Source organism: Micromesistius poutassou (genome assembly GCF_964030765.1).
Source record: "Micromesistius poutassou genome assembly, chromosome: 10".
NCBI lineage: Eukaryota > Metazoa > Chordata > Actinopteri > Gadiformes > Gadidae > Micromesistius > Micromesistius poutassou.
Genome location: NC_140280.1, coordinates 8145437 through 8163568, shown reverse-complemented (window position 1 = coordinate 8163568; position 18132 = coordinate 8145437). Strand labels below are relative to the sequence as shown.

At 46.3% G+C, this 18132-nt stretch overlaps 2 protein-coding genes and 2 pseudogenes across 4 annotated transcripts; 2 read left to right on the top strand and 2 right to left on the bottom strand.

The window, feature by feature from the left end:
- Positions 1–3336: 3336 nt before the first annotated feature.
- On the bottom strand, positions 3337–4008 carry LOC311354009 (claudin-4 pseudogene; annotated as a pseudogene). The gene has a single exon. The product of its transcript is annotated as a claudin-4 pseudogene (transcript).
- A 6686-nt stretch (positions 4009–10694) lies between these two features.
- Positions 10695–17765, top strand: LOC311353919 (uncharacterized protein; the record flags this gene model as incomplete). The annotated part of the gene is made up of 5 exons (XM_084473713.1): positions 10695–11330; positions 15217–15428; positions 15510–15661; positions 16065–16134; positions 17126–17765. The coding sequence occupies 5 exons, from the start codon at positions 10695–10697 to the stop codon at positions 17763–17765; spliced, it is 1710 nt and encodes a 569-aa protein (XP_084329839.1).
- Positions 13294–13929, top strand: LOC311354652 (claudin-4-like; the record flags this gene model as incomplete). The annotated part of the gene is made up of 1 exon (XM_084474472.1): positions 13294–13929. The coding sequence occupies one exon, from the start codon at positions 13294–13296 to the stop codon at positions 13927–13929; it is 636 nt and encodes a 211-aa protein (XP_084330598.1).
- Positions 15024–15656, bottom strand: LOC311354653 (claudin-4 pseudogene; annotated as a pseudogene). The gene has a single exon. The product of its transcript is annotated as a claudin-4 pseudogene (transcript).
- Positions 17766–18132: the final 367 nt, after the last annotated feature.

Here is an 18132-nt window from a genome sequence, read left to right as displayed (position 1 = left end):
GATTATCGGTGAGGACGACAGCACCAGAATCAGATCAGGAAGCCCAGCAAGTCCAGCGATTCCACAAGTTCCAAATCAAATGTAAATCCCAAACTAAGTGTCGAGTGGCTCTCTCCTCTCTCTCTCTCTCCCTCGCTCTTTCTCTCTCTCTCCCTGCTCCTTTGTGCTGGGCTCCAACGTGTGTCTTTGGAAAGGTGCGGTGGATTTGGAAGAGGGCGGGATCTAGGCAGATGCTGCCACGGAAACAGAGGTCATTTATACCTGGGAGGGAGGGAGACAGGTGAGCGGGGAGGAGTCCAGTGTTCATAGTGTCATGGTAGCGTGCCTGAAGCCGCTTTTACAAAAACACCACCTGTGTGCTCTCAATGTGTCCTCCGAGGAGTGGGTGGAGGAGGGGGAGTTGAGTCATTATGGAGGAACATTGATCTATGCAGACGTGGATCACACTAAGGAAGAGATTAGCATAATCAAGAGACCCCCATTTACGTATAAAGCTATTTCTGAAGATGGCATCACGTTAAGATCCAATCACTGTGTGATGATGAATGTGCTAACGAGGAAGGGCTTGTGTTTGACAACAAACACTGAGATAGACAGTTGATTAGTCCACACTCCCACCCCCCCTCCATTGTTAATGGCTGTTTAGGACAATAGAGACTGGCCCCTGGCTGCTTAGATACCTTGTTGTGAGTACGCATGTAAACGAAATATGTTAACACACACACACACACACATAGGCACACACAAACACCCACACACATACAGACACGGAAACACAAACTCACACACACACACACACCCATTCTGAAGGTGTGTAATATAAAATCCTTCCGGCTCCCGGATGGCCCTGTCACTGATTCTGGTTCTTCCTTGTTCCGAGATGCGACCGGCGTCCGACTGAGGCTGTGTTTGGAAACCGTCCCAGCTCCTGAAACCAGATGAACTGCTCCCAGAGCAAACAGGCTGGAAAAAGAAAGCATAATAGGCTGGCCTACAGACACCCTGAGCATACAGACCACACTATCATCCCAGTATCGGTCATATACCCACCTGTCCAAACTGTCACCGGACACCTCCACACACAGCACTCTGAATGGGGACCAATCCCACACTTACAGAGGCCTTCATATATATAAATATATATATATACAAACACAAATAGAGGTAGTGAGTTGGGGTGTTTTTAAGGTTCTTCCTGGTTACCGTTGTTGTGTTAACTATTCCCAGGGCCCTCAGAAGGAAAAGCTGAGAAGGAAAGAGGGACACTGTTTTTGTCTGTTTCTGTTTCTGTGTGGTCATAGCCAGGGCCGACGGACTGTGGGTGTAAGTGGGACAGGCTTGGGGGGGCCCAAGGCAGAGGGGGGCCCATGGGAAATTTGAAAAAAATAGCTTTTTTTTTTGTTGTTGTAATTTTTGGTTGTTGCTCAAATAGTTTAATAAGATAACTAAATGTCATGCGACAATATGTCACAGCCACAGTTAAATAAATTGAAGTCTCAGAAGAGAAAGGTGAAGAAAGACAGGGAAGGAAGACAAAATTGAGGAAGTCAGGTTCTGACTAACTTATTTTCTAAGAAAGGTGAGCACAAACGTTTAAACACACAAGATGAAACCCCATTCTTATCGTTGCTAAAACGAACAGAGACAACCCAAAGCAAGAGCAGGTGGGGGGGTGGGGGCCCATCGGGACTTCTTGTATATAGGGCCCAGAATTTGGTGCTACGCCCCTGGTCATAGCCCAGTGTTGGTGAAGTGAAAGCGGGAAATACTGTGTCAGTTTCTGTGTGGTCATAGCCCAGTGTTGGTGCAGTGAAAGAGCACTCCAATGGCTGACCCCAAAACAACCTTATACACTGTGTTTAAATGTCTTTATATGGCTTGTAAAAATTCCACAAAGAAACCTACTCGTACAGAAAGGTTTAGGGTAAATTCATTCTGCTCACAAAGGGCAATAAATGGTTTTATGTTTTCACCTTCAAAGAATGACTCAATTCACCATTATGATGTTGCCAGATACTGACCATGTAGTGTTGTACAACCAATTGAATTGGTATGTATGGTATATTGTTCTCTGTAAAGAAAGAAGCCCATTAATTATGAAATCATTTAATTTCCAAACCCTACTGTTTTCAGTATTTCTAAAAGTAAAGTATTTATATATTAAATTACCTTTCCTTGTCCACATAAGCTGTGCACTACATATTTTATATATACATTTCCAATACAGTAATTTCTCTTCTCTCATATCTTCTCCTAGTCATTACATTATGCATCTGACTTTGTGTATTTAACAGATTAACACAATTCTTTTTGATCTGTTTTTGAGATCCTTTACAAAGATAATTAACCATGCTCAATTTATATATGTTTGTCTTTCCCTTCCAATGAGTGTCTCATTCCTTCCTCTAACTATATTTACATAGCTGCTAAGGAGCTATAACCACCAATAAAATGACTCAACAAGCACAGCATGACACGGCCGATGCTCTGTGAACTATGAACCACCCAGAGAATCGACTCATATGTTACCATAGTGATGGATAAGAAACATTTAGAACCAACTTCCCAAGAAACTAAAATACTTTAATAAATATATTACAGCATGAATTTGTACTTTACAAACCATTACATGATGACCCACAGCTTACAGAGCAAAACATCGCTACTATCTATCCCAGTCTTATTCATATTTTTTTATCAGAATTTAGGACATGAATTAACCCTTAAACCCCAACCCATTTTCTCTCATACATACACAATTGTTCCAAAGTGGATTACAGGGTAAGTAGCTGAGTATTAAAAAAAAACAGAGCTATAGATAAACAATATATATACACATTATATTATATCTACTCAATATACAAATATATATATATATATATATATATATACACATTATATTATATCTACTCAATATACAAATAGATATATATATAAACAATATATATATACACACATTATATTATATCTACTCAATATATATAGAGCTAAAGATAAACAATGCTGTATACACATTATGTAATATCTACTCAATACACAAAGAGCTATAGATAAACAACATATATATATATACACATCATATTATATCTACTCAATATATATAGAGCTATGGATAACCAATATATATACACATTATATTATATCTACTCAATATATATAGAGCTATGGATAACCAATATATATACACATTATATTATATCTACTCAATATATATAGAGCTATAGATAAACCACATATGCGGTATATACATTATGTTATTTCTAATATATATATATATATAGAGCTACAATGCTGTATATACACAATGTTCTTCTAGTTGTTCCAGACGAGAGGGTCCTACACATAGTCCTTCCTGGGGTAGGAGCTGTGAGCCACGGACCTGGGCGCGGCCGAGTACGCCATGCCACTCTGGGCGGGGGTGAAGTACCTCTGGGTCTTCTCCTGCCGGGGAGGGCAGCTGGCACACAGGATGGACCCCCCCACCGCCAGCAGGGCGGCGGCGGCCCAGCCCAGGTACAGCGCCGCCCCAATCTCCATCTTCTGGCTGCTGGGCACCAGGGGGCTGTAGAACTCCTGCACAATGCTGTGGGCCGACCAGGATGCGGGCACCAGCTGGGCCAGAGCGGCCAGCAGGAAGGTGCCGCCGGACGCCATCATGGCCCGGGCCTTCGCCCCTTCATCCACAATGCAATTGGTGCACTTGGCTCCCACCGTGGCAATGAGCAGCCCCACCACGCCGGCCACGATGGACATGACGGAGAGGGCCCTCGCCGCCTGCAGGTCTGTGGGCAGCGCCAGCATGGAATCGTACATCTTGCACTGCATCTGGCCCGTGCTCTGCACCACGCAGCTCATCCACAGGCCCTCCCAGTACACCTGGGCCGTGATGATGTTGGCGCCGATGAAGGCGGACACGCGCCACATGGGCACAGCGCAGCTGGTCACGCCGAGCAGCAGCCCCAGCACGGACAGCAGCACCCCAACCAGCTCCAGCGCAAAGGAGGCCATTCTTCACCCGGAGACACGCACACACAAACCGAAAGTATCTTTTGCTGTTCCGAAATCTTCTCGTGGACGATGAGTACTCTCTTGGTCGTCTTTCTCGAGATGTTTCTGTGCTGTGTTGCTTCTTTTAGTTGTTGTTGTCTGTTCCTCGTTTGGGCATTAACTTTCCAAAGCTTTACTCAAGCTTTTAGCCTCTTCTTCCTGAGGAGGATTCCTCTGCTAAAACTCTGAGCAACTCTGCCTGTTGATCAAGAGGAAAATAATTGACATCTCAGAGTGTGATCCCTTGGTGTCTCTCAGTCTCTCTCTGTCTCTCTCGGTCTCTCTCTGTCTCTCTCAGTCGCTCTCTGTCTCTCACGGTCTCTCTCGGTCTCTCTCCACTCAGTATCTCTCCACCCTGGACGTGTAGTGAATCAGTGTTATACTGTTATGTAGTAAAGCTGTTCGGATTCTTATCGATACACTTTTTATTACAAACCGTCGCCCCCAGCCACGTCACTCATGAATCCAGACCAATCAGAGTCGAGCAGAGCTAGCCTACGCTCTACTTACCCACTTGGACTTATTACAAAAATAAAAAAAAACACAAAGAAACGGTGTGTGTATTTTCAAACCAAGACGACTCCTCCTGTCCTATGTCCTACGGGTGGCCCCTTTATGGTGGTTAATGGGTAATGAGTGGCCATGGCAGGTCGTGTACGTGGTTGATGAGTGACTTTATCTGAATGTGAGTGGAACTAGGCTGGAGGTATGTTGGGCAGCAGGCACTTTGTGTACATAAGGTTGTGACCGGAGATAACTTCTTCCATCTTCATCAGCTTCCTCTTTCCACATATCCAGTGTATTTACAATATGCATCGCTAAATATGGCCTGATATGCCTTATTGCCTTGTATGTTATTTACGCTAGCCCAGATTTGACAGATTTTGTCGAAACCACTTATTTTTCATTGTTTCAAATCAAACATTAAAAAATGACGGTAATATAACATGGCATACTGTTATAGCTCATGCATGTGAACATAATATCCAGTGAAATACATTATAGGACTAGAAAATATTTGTAATGTTTTCTATTAAGATCGGGATACAGAATTTATAATATAGGATTAATATAATCATGATAGTGCCATGGCGGAAATGCAAGATACAAGATACCCTGACTCTGTAAATGATTACCAGTTAGCTGAAATGATTTGGTCATGGTAACAGAATGTGAAGTGCTCGGAAATTAATTTTAAAAATGTAAAACAAAAATAGTAACATGAAATCAAAAGAAAAAGAAAAAATGAAAGTGCAAAGTGAACATTGATTTGTTATACTTTCATTTCTATACCTACATAAAGACCACACATTCTATGTTTAGGGTTTCATATCACATATGAGTGGTTCTACGTTGTCTGTTCTGGAGTAGCTGTCTGGATTCTGGAGCCGACCAAGCTTGTTGCGTCACATGGTCCATCTCACCCAGGGGGACTTTGAACCACCGACTAAACCTGGGACAGACGACCACGGTGGGCCACTGAAGGAAATTATAATGTAATACTTATTTGTATATATATACATATATATATATATATATACCTGTATATACCTGTATATACCTGTATATGTATTTATATGGATGTCAAGGTTTACGATTTAATGTGGAAACCTTAACAAGTTAATTTATTTCCTGAAACAATGACGCACTTCCTTATTCTATGCCTTACGGCTCTGATTGTGGCGGAAAAGTCAGACCAACCAGCTTGCCGTGTCTGGTGTTCGATTGGTGCTGTCTGATCTCTCCTGGCCTGTGGGGAAATGGCCAACAGGTTTGGATGTGATTTCCCACATGGTGGTGGGCTGCAACATACTGCTGTTTGGCGTAAAGAGATGGGGAGTCAAAACTCTTTAGAGAGATGCTCTCTAGTCCTGAGCTCTTTAGAGAGATGCTCTCTAGTCCTAAGCTCTTAAGAGAGATGCTCAGTCCAGAGACCGAGAGATGCTCTTTAGTCCAGAGCTCTTTAGAGAGATGCTCTTTAGTCCAGAAAAAAAAAAAAAAATTAAAATATATAATAATGTTCCGAAACCACTTCCCTATCTACTGTTAATACAGACATCAAATTATTTTTTATTATAATTTACATAACACAACCCTGATTAACTATACTTAATAAATGCTACTTCCACACGATTAGTTTTGGTTTTAAGTTGATAATAAAAAGGGTATCATTCAATATTTCTAATTTAGCTTATGTGAACCTAAATATCACTTGGCATAAGCAAATATGATATAATCTAAGTAATAATACAATATTGCTTTGATCAATAAAGACTGTGGATGTGTATTCCAACAGCCTTTTGAGTGTTACCTCCTTTTTATTATAGACAAACCTCATAAATATTCTCATATGTATGAGGTAAGAGGAGAGAAATACAATTCCTAAACACATTCAATCAGTTTGTTCTGCATGCTTAGGAACCGGTGAGCCACCATTCTAGTTAATGATGCTTCTTCCTGTAAAAACACACACACACGCACACGCACACACACACGCACAGACACACACACACACACACACACACACACACACACATATGCACATGCACACGCATTCGCACACACACACACACACACACACACATAGATACTCATATATATAATCATATACACTCAAACTGCAAATAGTCTACATTCCCTCTATTCCCTCTATTTCTGGTGAGGTGCTGTGTTCCCGATAGAATGAATCTGTTGTTCTACAAAGGCACTGTTATTTTTTTTTATGTTTTGCGGACTGCCTCAACCGGTCCAACATGGATCCCAACAACATCTCCTGAACCAGAATGTCAGGTTGCCATTTCACAAACACATATTAATATCCCTCTCTGTCTTTGTCTCTAACCCGGTCCCCTGGGCCATGAAGCCAGACGCTTAGAGGGAACAAGAGATGTCTCCATGTTTCTGGGAACTCCCTCACGTCACACAACACGCCGGAAACTAACCCCAGTTCATATCATACCAGTATGACCAGCAGTCCTCCAGTTCATATCATACCAGTATGACCAGCAGTCCTCCAGTTCATATTATACCAGTATGACCAGCAGTCCTCCAGTTCATATCACACCAGTACGACCAGCAGTCCTCCAGTTCATATCATACCAGTACGACCAGCAGTCCTCCAGTTCATACCATACCAGTATGACCAGAAGTCCTCCAGTTCATAGCACACCAGTATGACCAGCAGTCCCCAATGTGACCAGCAGTCCCCAGTATGACCAGGCAGGGGGCAGGGGGCACTCTGGGACTGGGAGGCCTCCCTAATCTCTGGTCTTTTGAGGACATTTATGGACACTTGAAAAGGCTGCGGTGAAAAGGCTGTTGATCACAGAGTGATGAGCCAGTTCCAGAGCTCCTCTCTCCGTGGGAAAGTGCTGGGAGGGCAGTGTGCTGGGAGGGCAGTGTGAGGAGCATACTGATGCAGGCCCACGGCTCGGAGGATCACGCCATGCATAAGCAATGAACTGGCAAGGTCATACTCCACCACTTTGTGAACAATTAGAATCAAAACATCATGGTATGTACGTATTAAGAAAAACACATCCAAACACACACACACACACACACCCACACATATATGCACACAAAAGTCCATAGACATACGCACTCACACACACACACACACACACACACACACGTATATGCACACAAAATTACACACACACACATGCACAAACACAAAGCCCGATCCTCGGTCGTCTGCTGGGACATTCTTAACATCATGCCCTGGGGAACAGGGGAGGAGCCTCCATCAGCCCTGGGGAACGAGGGGAGGAGCCTCCATCACCCCTGGGGAACAGGGGAGGAGCCTCCATCACCCCTGGGGAACAGGGGAGGAGCCTCCATCAGCCCTGGGGAACAGGGGAGGAGCCTCCATCAGCCCTGGGGAACGAGGGGAGGAGCCTCCATCAGCCCTGGGGAACAGGGGAGGAGCCTCCATCAGCCCTGGGGAACAAGGGGAGGAGCCTCCATCACCCCTGGGGAACAGGGGAGGAGCCTCCATCAGCCCTGGGGAACGAGGGGAGGAGCCTCCATCAGCCCTGGGAAACAGGGGAGGAGCCTCCATCAGCCCTGGGGAACGAGGGGAGGAGCCTCCATCAGCCCTGGGGAACGAGGGGAGGAGCCTCCATCAGCCCTGGGAAACAGGGGAGGAGCCTGGCTGATCACCAACAGGATGCCTTCAGTCTGCCACTGAGCAGCTCCAGGAACACATCATGTCTGCTTCTCAATGTACATTTACATTTAACAGAAAATATTATGTACACCAGTGTCTAGAATATTCACTGGTGTGGTTCATCCTTTGTTCTTTATGACTTTAAAGTTACGATAAATAAAGCTCATCATTCTAGAATGTATGTGTAGCAATGACCCTGCCACACACCACCTGTGCGGCTTACTGGGCTCATCCAGACCAGGACGCAGGGTGGTGGGGTTGGAAACCGGTTTCCGGTTTCATTCTGCTATGCAGGACATCTCCCTGAGTGTGTGGTGATCACTGGTCTAACCTGCCAATTGATTGCTGAATGTACACAGGTGAGCAGCCTCAGAGTCTACCTGTCTGACCCGGCCAGGTGAGGCTGCTTCAACCAGCCTTCATAGACACACACTCAACATATTTACCTCATGACACTGAGAGACAGCGTTTGAAAGATCTTCAATTGATTTAACTGGTACTGGTGGTAATCTTAGTTGGTCATCAGAGCAGTCTGCATAATCAGTGAACAGGAACAAATAGAAAGTGCTGAGATGATAGGTTGTATTGTACCTGTCTCACCTGTGTGTACCTGTCTCACCTGTGTACCTGTCTCACCTGTGTGAAACTGTCTCACCTGTGTCTACCTAGCCTGATAGCCGTAGTTTATGTAGATTGTTGACTTTCCCCATGTTGCAATCTTGTATTATCTACAATTAATAAGATCAACTTCAGCTGTCTGATACGGTTCTGTTGGGCGACATACTTTATCTAGGTACAACTTTGATAAGTAGACAAATGTAGACAAACAGACATAAAGATAACACAGGAAACACAGCCTTATTTGGTTGATGCTGATTGCATTGTGTTGATTTTGCATGTTGATAATAACCACAGCAAGGCCAGTCCACACTGGGGGAGGCAGAAGGTTTGAAAAGGAAGCTCTTTTCATAAGAATTAGCATTCTACACAGTTTCAACAGCATGGAATCTTTACACGTGGGGTCTGATTGGCCAAAATATTTGCCAATGCTCTGGGCATAGATTTCAACCAATGTCATTGGTCGAAATGTGTGTCAAGAGAAGTTCCTGGCAGCTGATTTGTCGTAGGCTTCTTATATCGATCTGCTCAATTTAGCTTATCAGTTGACTAATGACGAGTCCCTTTGCACAAATGTTAGCCAATCAGACACAACCATGGCAAGCTGTGTGTCCCAGAACCCCCCATAGCCCCCAGGGTCGGATTAGTGTCTGGTCTGCTCTATGTACCTCTTCTACTGCGGCTCTGACTTATATCTGAACAAATTTCTCAGGAATAAAACACACACAACAAGTCAACGTATCCAGAGAACATCTCATGGTTCTATTCTGGTCAACTCTTCAGATAGCTACTGGAAACCTCCAGAGTGCAGGTGTAATTCTGAAGGTAAAGTTGAGACATGTATGATGTTTCAACCTTAAACACACACACGGTCGTGTGAAAACAGATAGAAAGATAAGATGTGGTGCTGACGTAACAACATGTGATACATCGTTTAAATAGCTTTCAGGGCCCAGTAGTATCGGTGGAACGGAAGAGAAACCTTCAAGTCAGCTGGTTATATCTCACGTATCAGGGCATGATTCAACTAACAATGTATATATCATTGGTCATGAGTCATGTGTGTGTGTGTGTGTGTCACCTAACACAAGAATCTACTTCAAAGGGACCTGTTGTGATGTCACAGAGGTTGTGTAAGACTCAGTCCCTCCGGGCGGAGCTGCAGTCCGCCAGCCCTCAGGCTGTTTGCGTGGGAGTCCATCCAGGAGTGAAGGGTTCCACAACAAATACTGATAGCCGATTGGATGACCATTTGATTGTTTTCATTGCATTGTATGACTTGAATGTTTAATTTAAAATGCCAGAACCATCCCAATTCAATTATTTTCTAGCTTTTTATTTTCTTTTATTTTAGCTTTCTATTTTCAATGTTGTGTCTTGGTTAAACCACCCTGGAGTATAATAACACAACATGACGTTGGGTCTTATACTCCAGGGTGTTATGGTCAAACCAGAAAGTGTGTGGCTGGCTGACGTCATGGCGGGAGGGAGTGTTGTGTGTGGGTGTGTATCGGGTTCCTGTGTGTGTGTGTGGGATGGGGAGGGTGAACCTGTAGAGCCGGTCAGGCCGCTTCTGAGCTTTTACCCTCCATGGACCTCCCCCACCTGTGACAAAGGACATCATATGTACCAGTCCTCCGCTCCTCATCTCTCATTGGACTGGTTGACAAGCTCTCTCTCTCTCTCTCTCTCCACCACGGTACAAGGGACAAAGAACACAGTTGGCTTTACGTCACAGAGACAACAGCAGGAAGATCAACAGGTACAGCACCGTTTACAGCCGTCGACCAAAGTCAAGCCTGTACCAGCCTCCCATCCCCATCCAGAAGGACTTCAAACCCTCCACCCCTGATCCGACATGGTGTCCTCGGGGCTGCAGATGCTGGGCGCGGCGCTGGCCGTCCTGGGCTGGATCGGCACCATCGTGGTGTGCGCTCTGCCCATGTGGAAGGTGAGCGCCTTCGTCGGCAGCAACATCATCACAGCGCAGACCACCTGGGAGGGCATCTGGATGAACTGCGTGGTGCAGAGCACGGGCCAGATGCAGTGCAAGGTGTACGACTCCCTGCTGGCGCTGAGCTCAGACCTGCAGGCGGCACGCGCCCTTACCATCGTGTCCATCGTGGTGGGTGTGGTGGCCATCCTGCTGGCGGTGGCCGGAGGCAAGTGCACCAACTGTATAGAGGACAAGTCCTCCAAGGCAAAGGTCGGCATCGCAGCCGGCGTCATGTTCCTGGTAGCGGGGGTGCTGGTGCTGGTGCCCGTGTGCTGGACGGCCAACACCATCATCCAGAACTTCTACAACCCCATCTTCAGTGGGCCCCAGAAGCGGGAGCTGGGGGCCTCTCTGTACATCGGCTGGGGGGCGGCGGGACTCCTGCTGATCGGAGGAGGGCTGCTCTGCGCCAACTGTCCCAAGGACGACAGCCCGTACGCGGCCAGATACAAGGCGGCCAGCTCTGAGGCAGAGTCGGGGAAAGCAAGTAAGGACTATGTCTGAGAGGGGCGGCAGGAGAGAGGAGGAAGGCATATGATGAAGATGAGGACTGTGTCTGAGAGGGGGCCAGCATATTAAAGACTGTGTCTGAGAGGGGGCCTGTATATTAAAGACTGTGTCTGACCAGGGGCCAGCATATTAAAGTGGTTTTTCTACACGGTTAAGGGTGCTGTTGAAATGTTAAAGCGTATGGAGGTTGAATGCAGGTCTTGGTGTTCAGACCAAACTACACCCTGTCTGTCAAACCAGTTTGTTTGGACCTGGATTAAGACTGTTTTTTCTTTTCTGAAACACTGCATCAGAATAAATATTTTGTTTACAAATATAATACTCTTGTCCTGTGTTTATGATTAAGTCATTTATTTGTAAATGCTTTTTCACTATAACGCCCTAAAGATTGGTTTACATTTGTATAATGTAGACTTTCTTGATGCATTTCTTTTTGGCACAAATCACAAATCACGACATTGTTTTACTATGATCACATTGAATAATTCTGCTATTTTCACATGGAGGAAGCCACCATTTTGAAAGAAGTCTGTGTATGCCTTCCGCAAGCATCCATTTTCTTTTCTTTCATGTTCCTGTCGATCAGTTCTAGGTGTGGCAGAACAAAGACTAAGTGGCTAGTTGAAAACCAGTCTTTGTTCAAACTTTACATTGAACAAACTTTGAAAATGTTTTCTTTTCATTTGTTAATTTGGTTTAAATTACAGTTACGTGTTATGATGTTGCAACAATATGATATGTTGTTGTTGTTCTATTTTTACACATGTTATTCACTTTTAACTAAATAAAACAACAAGACGTTTCTTCTGAAAAATGAATTGATAGACAAGCTTGATTTTTTTTAAGTTTTCATACTGACGTGCAAAGTCAACCATTGCACCTGTTGAAGAGACAGGTGCAACGCCTTTTATGGAAAGAATAACAAGACATTAAACAGCACAGTGCCCTCTGCTGTTCATTTTAATAACGTAAATGAGCGGGAAAAGCTCTCGATCACCTTGGCACCTTGTGAAGCATTGAACGCCGGTTCTTGCAGAAGATAACCTTGTCTTGTATGGGGACAAAATGCTATTAGGTGAAGAGTTATTTTTTTCTAAAGATTTACTTATATATACAACAATATACAACATATTGCAGAGAACCTCAGTAATAAGAGTTATTGTGTGTGTGTGTGTGTGTGTGTGTGTGTGTGTGTGTGTTTTCATGAGTGTGTGTGTGTGTGTGTGTGTGTGTGTGTGTGTGTGTGTGTTTGTGTGCTTGTGTGCTCGTGCATGCATTTATTTGTGTGTGTGCTTGTGTGTGTGTGTGTGTGTGTGTGTGTGTGTGTGTGTGTGTGTGTGTTTGTGTGCTTGTATGCTCGTGCATGCATTTATTTGTGTGTGTGTGTGTGTGTGTGTGTTTGTGTGCTTGTATGCTCGTGCATGCATTTATTTGTGTGTGTGCTTGTGTGTGTGTGTGTGTGTGTGTGTGTGTGTGTCTGTGTGTGTGTCTGTGTGTGTGTGTGTGTGTGTGTGTGTGTGTGTGTGTGTGTGTGTGTTGGCCGGAATTTGCCCAGGTGGGAGAACTAAAGCATTGTCCTGGGCTCTGTGAACGGTGCTTGAAGAAACCAAACGTGTGAACAATGAAGGAGCGCAGCGCACAAAGCTGGGGGGTTCCAGTGTCGGCTTTCCACTTTTGTTTGGGAGCACAGAAACTCCACCCTGAAAGTTCATCCTATAAGAGATCAGGAAGGTTCCCTCCCAGCACACCTACGCAGCCAGAGCCAGACCTCAGACCGCAGTCCAAGTGGAACACCAGAGGCTCCATCTCCATTGCGTGCACCTGCATAACCGCCATACAGCCGAGTTTCATTCACTTCAACTCTCCTCAAATTCTCAAGCAAAGTCGTGGACGTGCTCCTCCTCCTCCTCCACCTCTTTTTGAGACGCAGCGTGCTCCCCGGCAGGTAACCATGGCGTCCCAGGGCCTCCAGCTGATGGGGGTGCTCCTGGCCTTCGTGGGCTGGGTGGGCACCATCGCCACCTGCGCCATGCCCATGTGGAGGGTCACCGCCTTCGTGGGAGCCAACATCGTGACGGCGCAGACCATCTGGGAGGGCCTGTGGATGACGTGCGTGGTCCAGAGCACGGGCCAGATGCAGTGCAAGATCTACGACTCCATGCTGGCGCTGAGCTCGGACCTGCAGGCGGCACGCGCCATGGTGATCGTCTCGGTGGTGGTGGGCGTGTTCGGGGCGCTCACCGCCATCATGGGCGGGAAGTGCACCAACTGCATGGAGGACCCGACGGCCAAGGCCAAAGCCTGCGTCGTCTCGGGGGTGATTTTCCTCATCTCCGCCTTTCTGGTGCTCATCCCCGTGTCGTGGTCGGCACACACCATCATCCGGGACTTCTACAACCCCCTGGTGAACGCTGCCCAGCGCCGGGAGCTCGGGGCCTCGCTCTACCTGGGCTGGGGGTCCGCAGGGTTGCTTCTGCTGGGAGGGGGGCTGCTGTGTAACAACTGCCCCCCGAAGGAGAACCGGCCCTACACGGCGGCCAAGTTTGCCCCCCCCAGGTCAGCCTCAGCGAACAGGGACTATGTGTGAGTCTCTCACGGTGAGGACAGGATGTGGGTCATGTTCGCACCAGTCCTGTGGGAAAAAATTTGAGGGAATACTAGAATAGAAATGACTAGGACTTGATCAGTGTACGCTAAGTGTATTTGAAATATCTTAACAATCAATCCAAGCTACAGGTGCTTGAAATGTGTATATTTAATTTGATTCCTATTGATGCACGTCTTTATTTTTCCATCATATGTTTTGCATGTTGTGAAAGCCGGTAGACACATGAGAATAGTGTATGATCTGTATTAATAACATGTAACATTAATAACAGAGCCTCTACGGGGCTTCAATGTTCTTCATTTTGTAAGTACATTGCTTTTTAAAAGAAGGTTTAATTTTATCAAATTATTTAATGTTTTATTCTTCTATCCTTTTAAGACACAATTAAAGAATTACAATTTGTGGAAAAATTCTTTGTTTTCTATACTGTTTCTTAGATTCTCTCTCCAACGCTCCCACATTAACGTGTTGTTGGTTCAGCTGGGCCCCCCGTCCCCCTGGCCCCCAGAGCGTTAGGGGCTCCATGCACACTCTGGGTCTTAGAGCCAGAACTATTCTGCTGCATGCTGGGAGAAATATTGCCAAGTGATGGCTGCACATATTGACAGCGTGGATATTTATTATTTATTTTATTTTTAAAGACAAGGGAAAATAACAGATCACCCTTAGGCTAGACATCTAGACATTTGACAAAGCTCTTATTTAATTTTGATGCGGTATACAAATACATTAGTAAAACAATAATCAAGTGAAAAACCCAGTATAAAGAAGTCCATTCATCTGATAAAAAGTCAGGTTAGATCTACATATACAGCAAACATAATAATGAAGTTGGCAGGAAGTTAGAAAACATTTTCGCTAGGTCTGCAGTTGGAAAACAAGTGGACTAGTTTGCTGCTCAACATTTCATTTAGCCCATAACATACATAGCAGTACAGTGCACATAAAATAAAAACACAACGGTTGTACAGTAATTCCGTTTTAAGTGTGTCGACAAATCAAAACATTGCTCCAAGTAAAAAATAAAATGAAAGTTTACTTTGCAGTAGCACAGGAGTCCCAGACTTGTGAGGTCACACAAATTCCTTCCCTGGGACGGTGGACTTGGGCGGGGCGTATTTCCGTCCTTGGTAGGGGTCTCCTCCGCAGGGGCAGCGGCAGCAGAGCAGCACCCCCCCCACCAGGAGGAGCCCCGATGCCCCCCAGCCCACGTACAGGCAGGCCCCCAGCTCTCTCCTCTGGGCGTCGGGCACCATGGGGTTGTAGAAGTCCTTGATGATGGTGTTGGTGGGCCAACACACCGTGCCCAAGCACAGGGCCCCGCTCAGCACAAACAGCCCCCCCGCCGCTAGGCCCACCCTGGCCTTGGCGGCCGGGTCGCCCACGCACGTGGTGCACTCCCCCCCCACCACGGACAGCAGGACGGCCAGCAGTGAGAGCAGGATGGCGATGACCACCATGGCCCTTGCCGCCTGGAGGTCCGCGGGCAGTGCCAGCAGGGAGTCGTAGATCTTGCACTGCATCTGGCCCGTGCTCTGCACCGCGCAGCTCATCCACAGGCCCTCCCAGATGGTCTGGGCCGTGATGATGTTGTTGCCGACGAAGGCCGACACCTTCCACATGGGCAGCAGGCAGATGGTGACGGTGCCCAGCCACCCGAGCACCGCCAGCCCCACGCCCACAAGCTGCAGCCCCATTGACGCCATGGCTGGCCGGGGATCCTCCGCAGACTGGAAACCAACTCAACCAATGCCAAGGAGATGGGGCTCCCACAGAGAGAGAGGGGCTTTATAACGGGAGAGAGCCCCCCCACTAGGGACCCCGCCACCCATGGGTGGGCTTTAGCCCCGGTGGAGATTTACTGGGCCACCCCAGCTACAGACCATGAGGAGCCTGGCCTGCTGACATGGTTACCAGGGAGGCATGAAAGAACCCTTTGTTGGTTCAGGACACAGTTACATCACATGGGTCAACATTTAACAGTGTCTACCGACACTGGTTCCACCCCCATCCCCCACGTGCCTCTTCCCTCCAACCACCTTCTCCTGTGAAGGGACAACAGGGTGATTTAATGAGGATGTTCACATTGTCTCGTGTCACGTTGTGATCGTTAGGAGGACCGCTGGTGTCTCTTTACCATCTCAGGTCTTACTCTTCACATGATGTGACCAGCGACCTTCTGCAGTATGTTTCAGTGCAATTCTGACTAATTTAAATCACTTTAAAAAAATTGGGTAAGATTTGAGAGCTAATATTTTAATGTCAGTTGTTAGAAATGGCTTAGCCACCCATCAGCTCTCAGTGGGTGAAATTGGCGGAGAGAAAAGCAATCTCAAGCTGAGCCAATTTCTATTATAGTTCGCACCCAGCTCATTTTTATCCAATCAGGAATCTCTTCTGTGATTGGTTTTGGGTAATCCAGCTTGCTTGTCAATCACATGGATAGACATAAAACACTTCAGGGTGGAGAGACGTACTGAACTTTGTTTTATTCAGTTTTAACCTGTTGAAATATCTCCTACAGCACAGTAAAGTAGTGCAACATGCAAACCATTTGCATGTTAAAGATTCCAGCGCTTTCCCTAGACATCTCAACCCAGCACAATAATATAATATATCTAAACCCAGCACTATATAATTATTATAATTATACCAATTACTGAATCAAGAATTCAGCAATTATAAATGTCAAATGTCCCATCAGATGAATTAATTAAGTCAGTAAATAAAAGTCACAACTAAATAACAACATAAAAGACTGACAAACTAGAAGAAGCTCAAGTGCAGGTAGGTTCTTAGCAAAGGTCTGCATGAGAAAGAAGAAGAGCTTCTGCCTCAGCTGCATATGTAGGATCACATCAGAGGAACAGATCCTCCGGACTTGAGTGGGTGCTCAGGAAAGAGGGTGTGTCTATCAATCAACATTGGAGGGAATGTGAAGTGGCCATGGGAGTGAAATGTGAAGTGTTTGAACTCTGATGTAGCTTCTATATCCTTCTAATCAAATTCTTCTAAATACCACAGGTGCTTTCAATGAATCAATCATCCAACAACCAATCAGAAGCTATCCCAGCCAAAGCAACGGGTATAAAATACACAGGTGAGCCAAATGCTAAATCAAGGCAAGTTTTGGCAGTGAAGCAGTATTTACCTGCTCTCCAAAAACCAAATTGAGTGACATCATGGTATCTGCAGGTCTCCAGGTCTTTGGCATCTTCCTTGCCGCCGTGGGCTTCATTGGGGACATCGTCACCTGTGCCCTCCCCATGTGGAAGGTGTCTGCGTTCATCGGCAGCAACATCGTCACGGCCCAGACCTACTGGGAGGGCCTGTGGATGACCTGTGTGCGGCAGAGCACGGGCCAGTTGCAGTGCAAGATCTACAACTCCATGCTGAACCTGCCTGCCGACCTCCAGGCGGCCCGTGCCCTGGTGATCGTCTCCCTCCTGGTGGCCGTCATGGGGCTCCTGCTGGCCACCGCCGGGGGCCAGTGCACCAACTGCATCGAAGACGAGGCGGCCAAGATCAAGGTAGCCATCGTGGCGGGTGTCTTTTTCATCGTGGCCGGCGTCCTGTGCCTCATCCCCGTGTCGTGGTCCGCCAACGAGATCATCCGCAACTTCTACAACCCCATCCTGATGAGTGGCCAGAAGCGGGAGCTGGGTGCGTCCCTCTTCATCGGCTGGGGCTCCGCTGGGCTCCTCCTGATCGGCGGCGCTCTGCTCTGCTGCCAGTGCAAGAAGCACAAGGAGCATGGCTACTCAGCCAAGTACTCTGCACCGCGCTCGGCTGCCAGTGGTGGGGCCTACGTCTGAGAGGAGAGCGTCCTGTTGGGGACTGAGACGTCAGCGTCCTGCTGCATGAATCTGTGGCATTTTGTAGTTTGGAAAAACTCTGGCCATTTTTAACTTATGATTTTATTGTTTTAAAGTATTTTATGTTTATTGCTTCATTAAATTTTATGAACTCTTAACATCTTGTCTCTAAACTTTGTTTAAATGCTTTTGGCTTCTTCCTCAGATATGCCTGTGGGATCAAACTAATTTATTCTCTAACCCACAAGTTAAAACTGCACTGAGCGTTATTGGTGTGTTCCAGGTGCATCGTACACCCACTGCACGAGTTGCTCTTGTGACATAATTTTCTTGGCTTGTAGCATTCCTGTTTGTATTTGTAGGCATT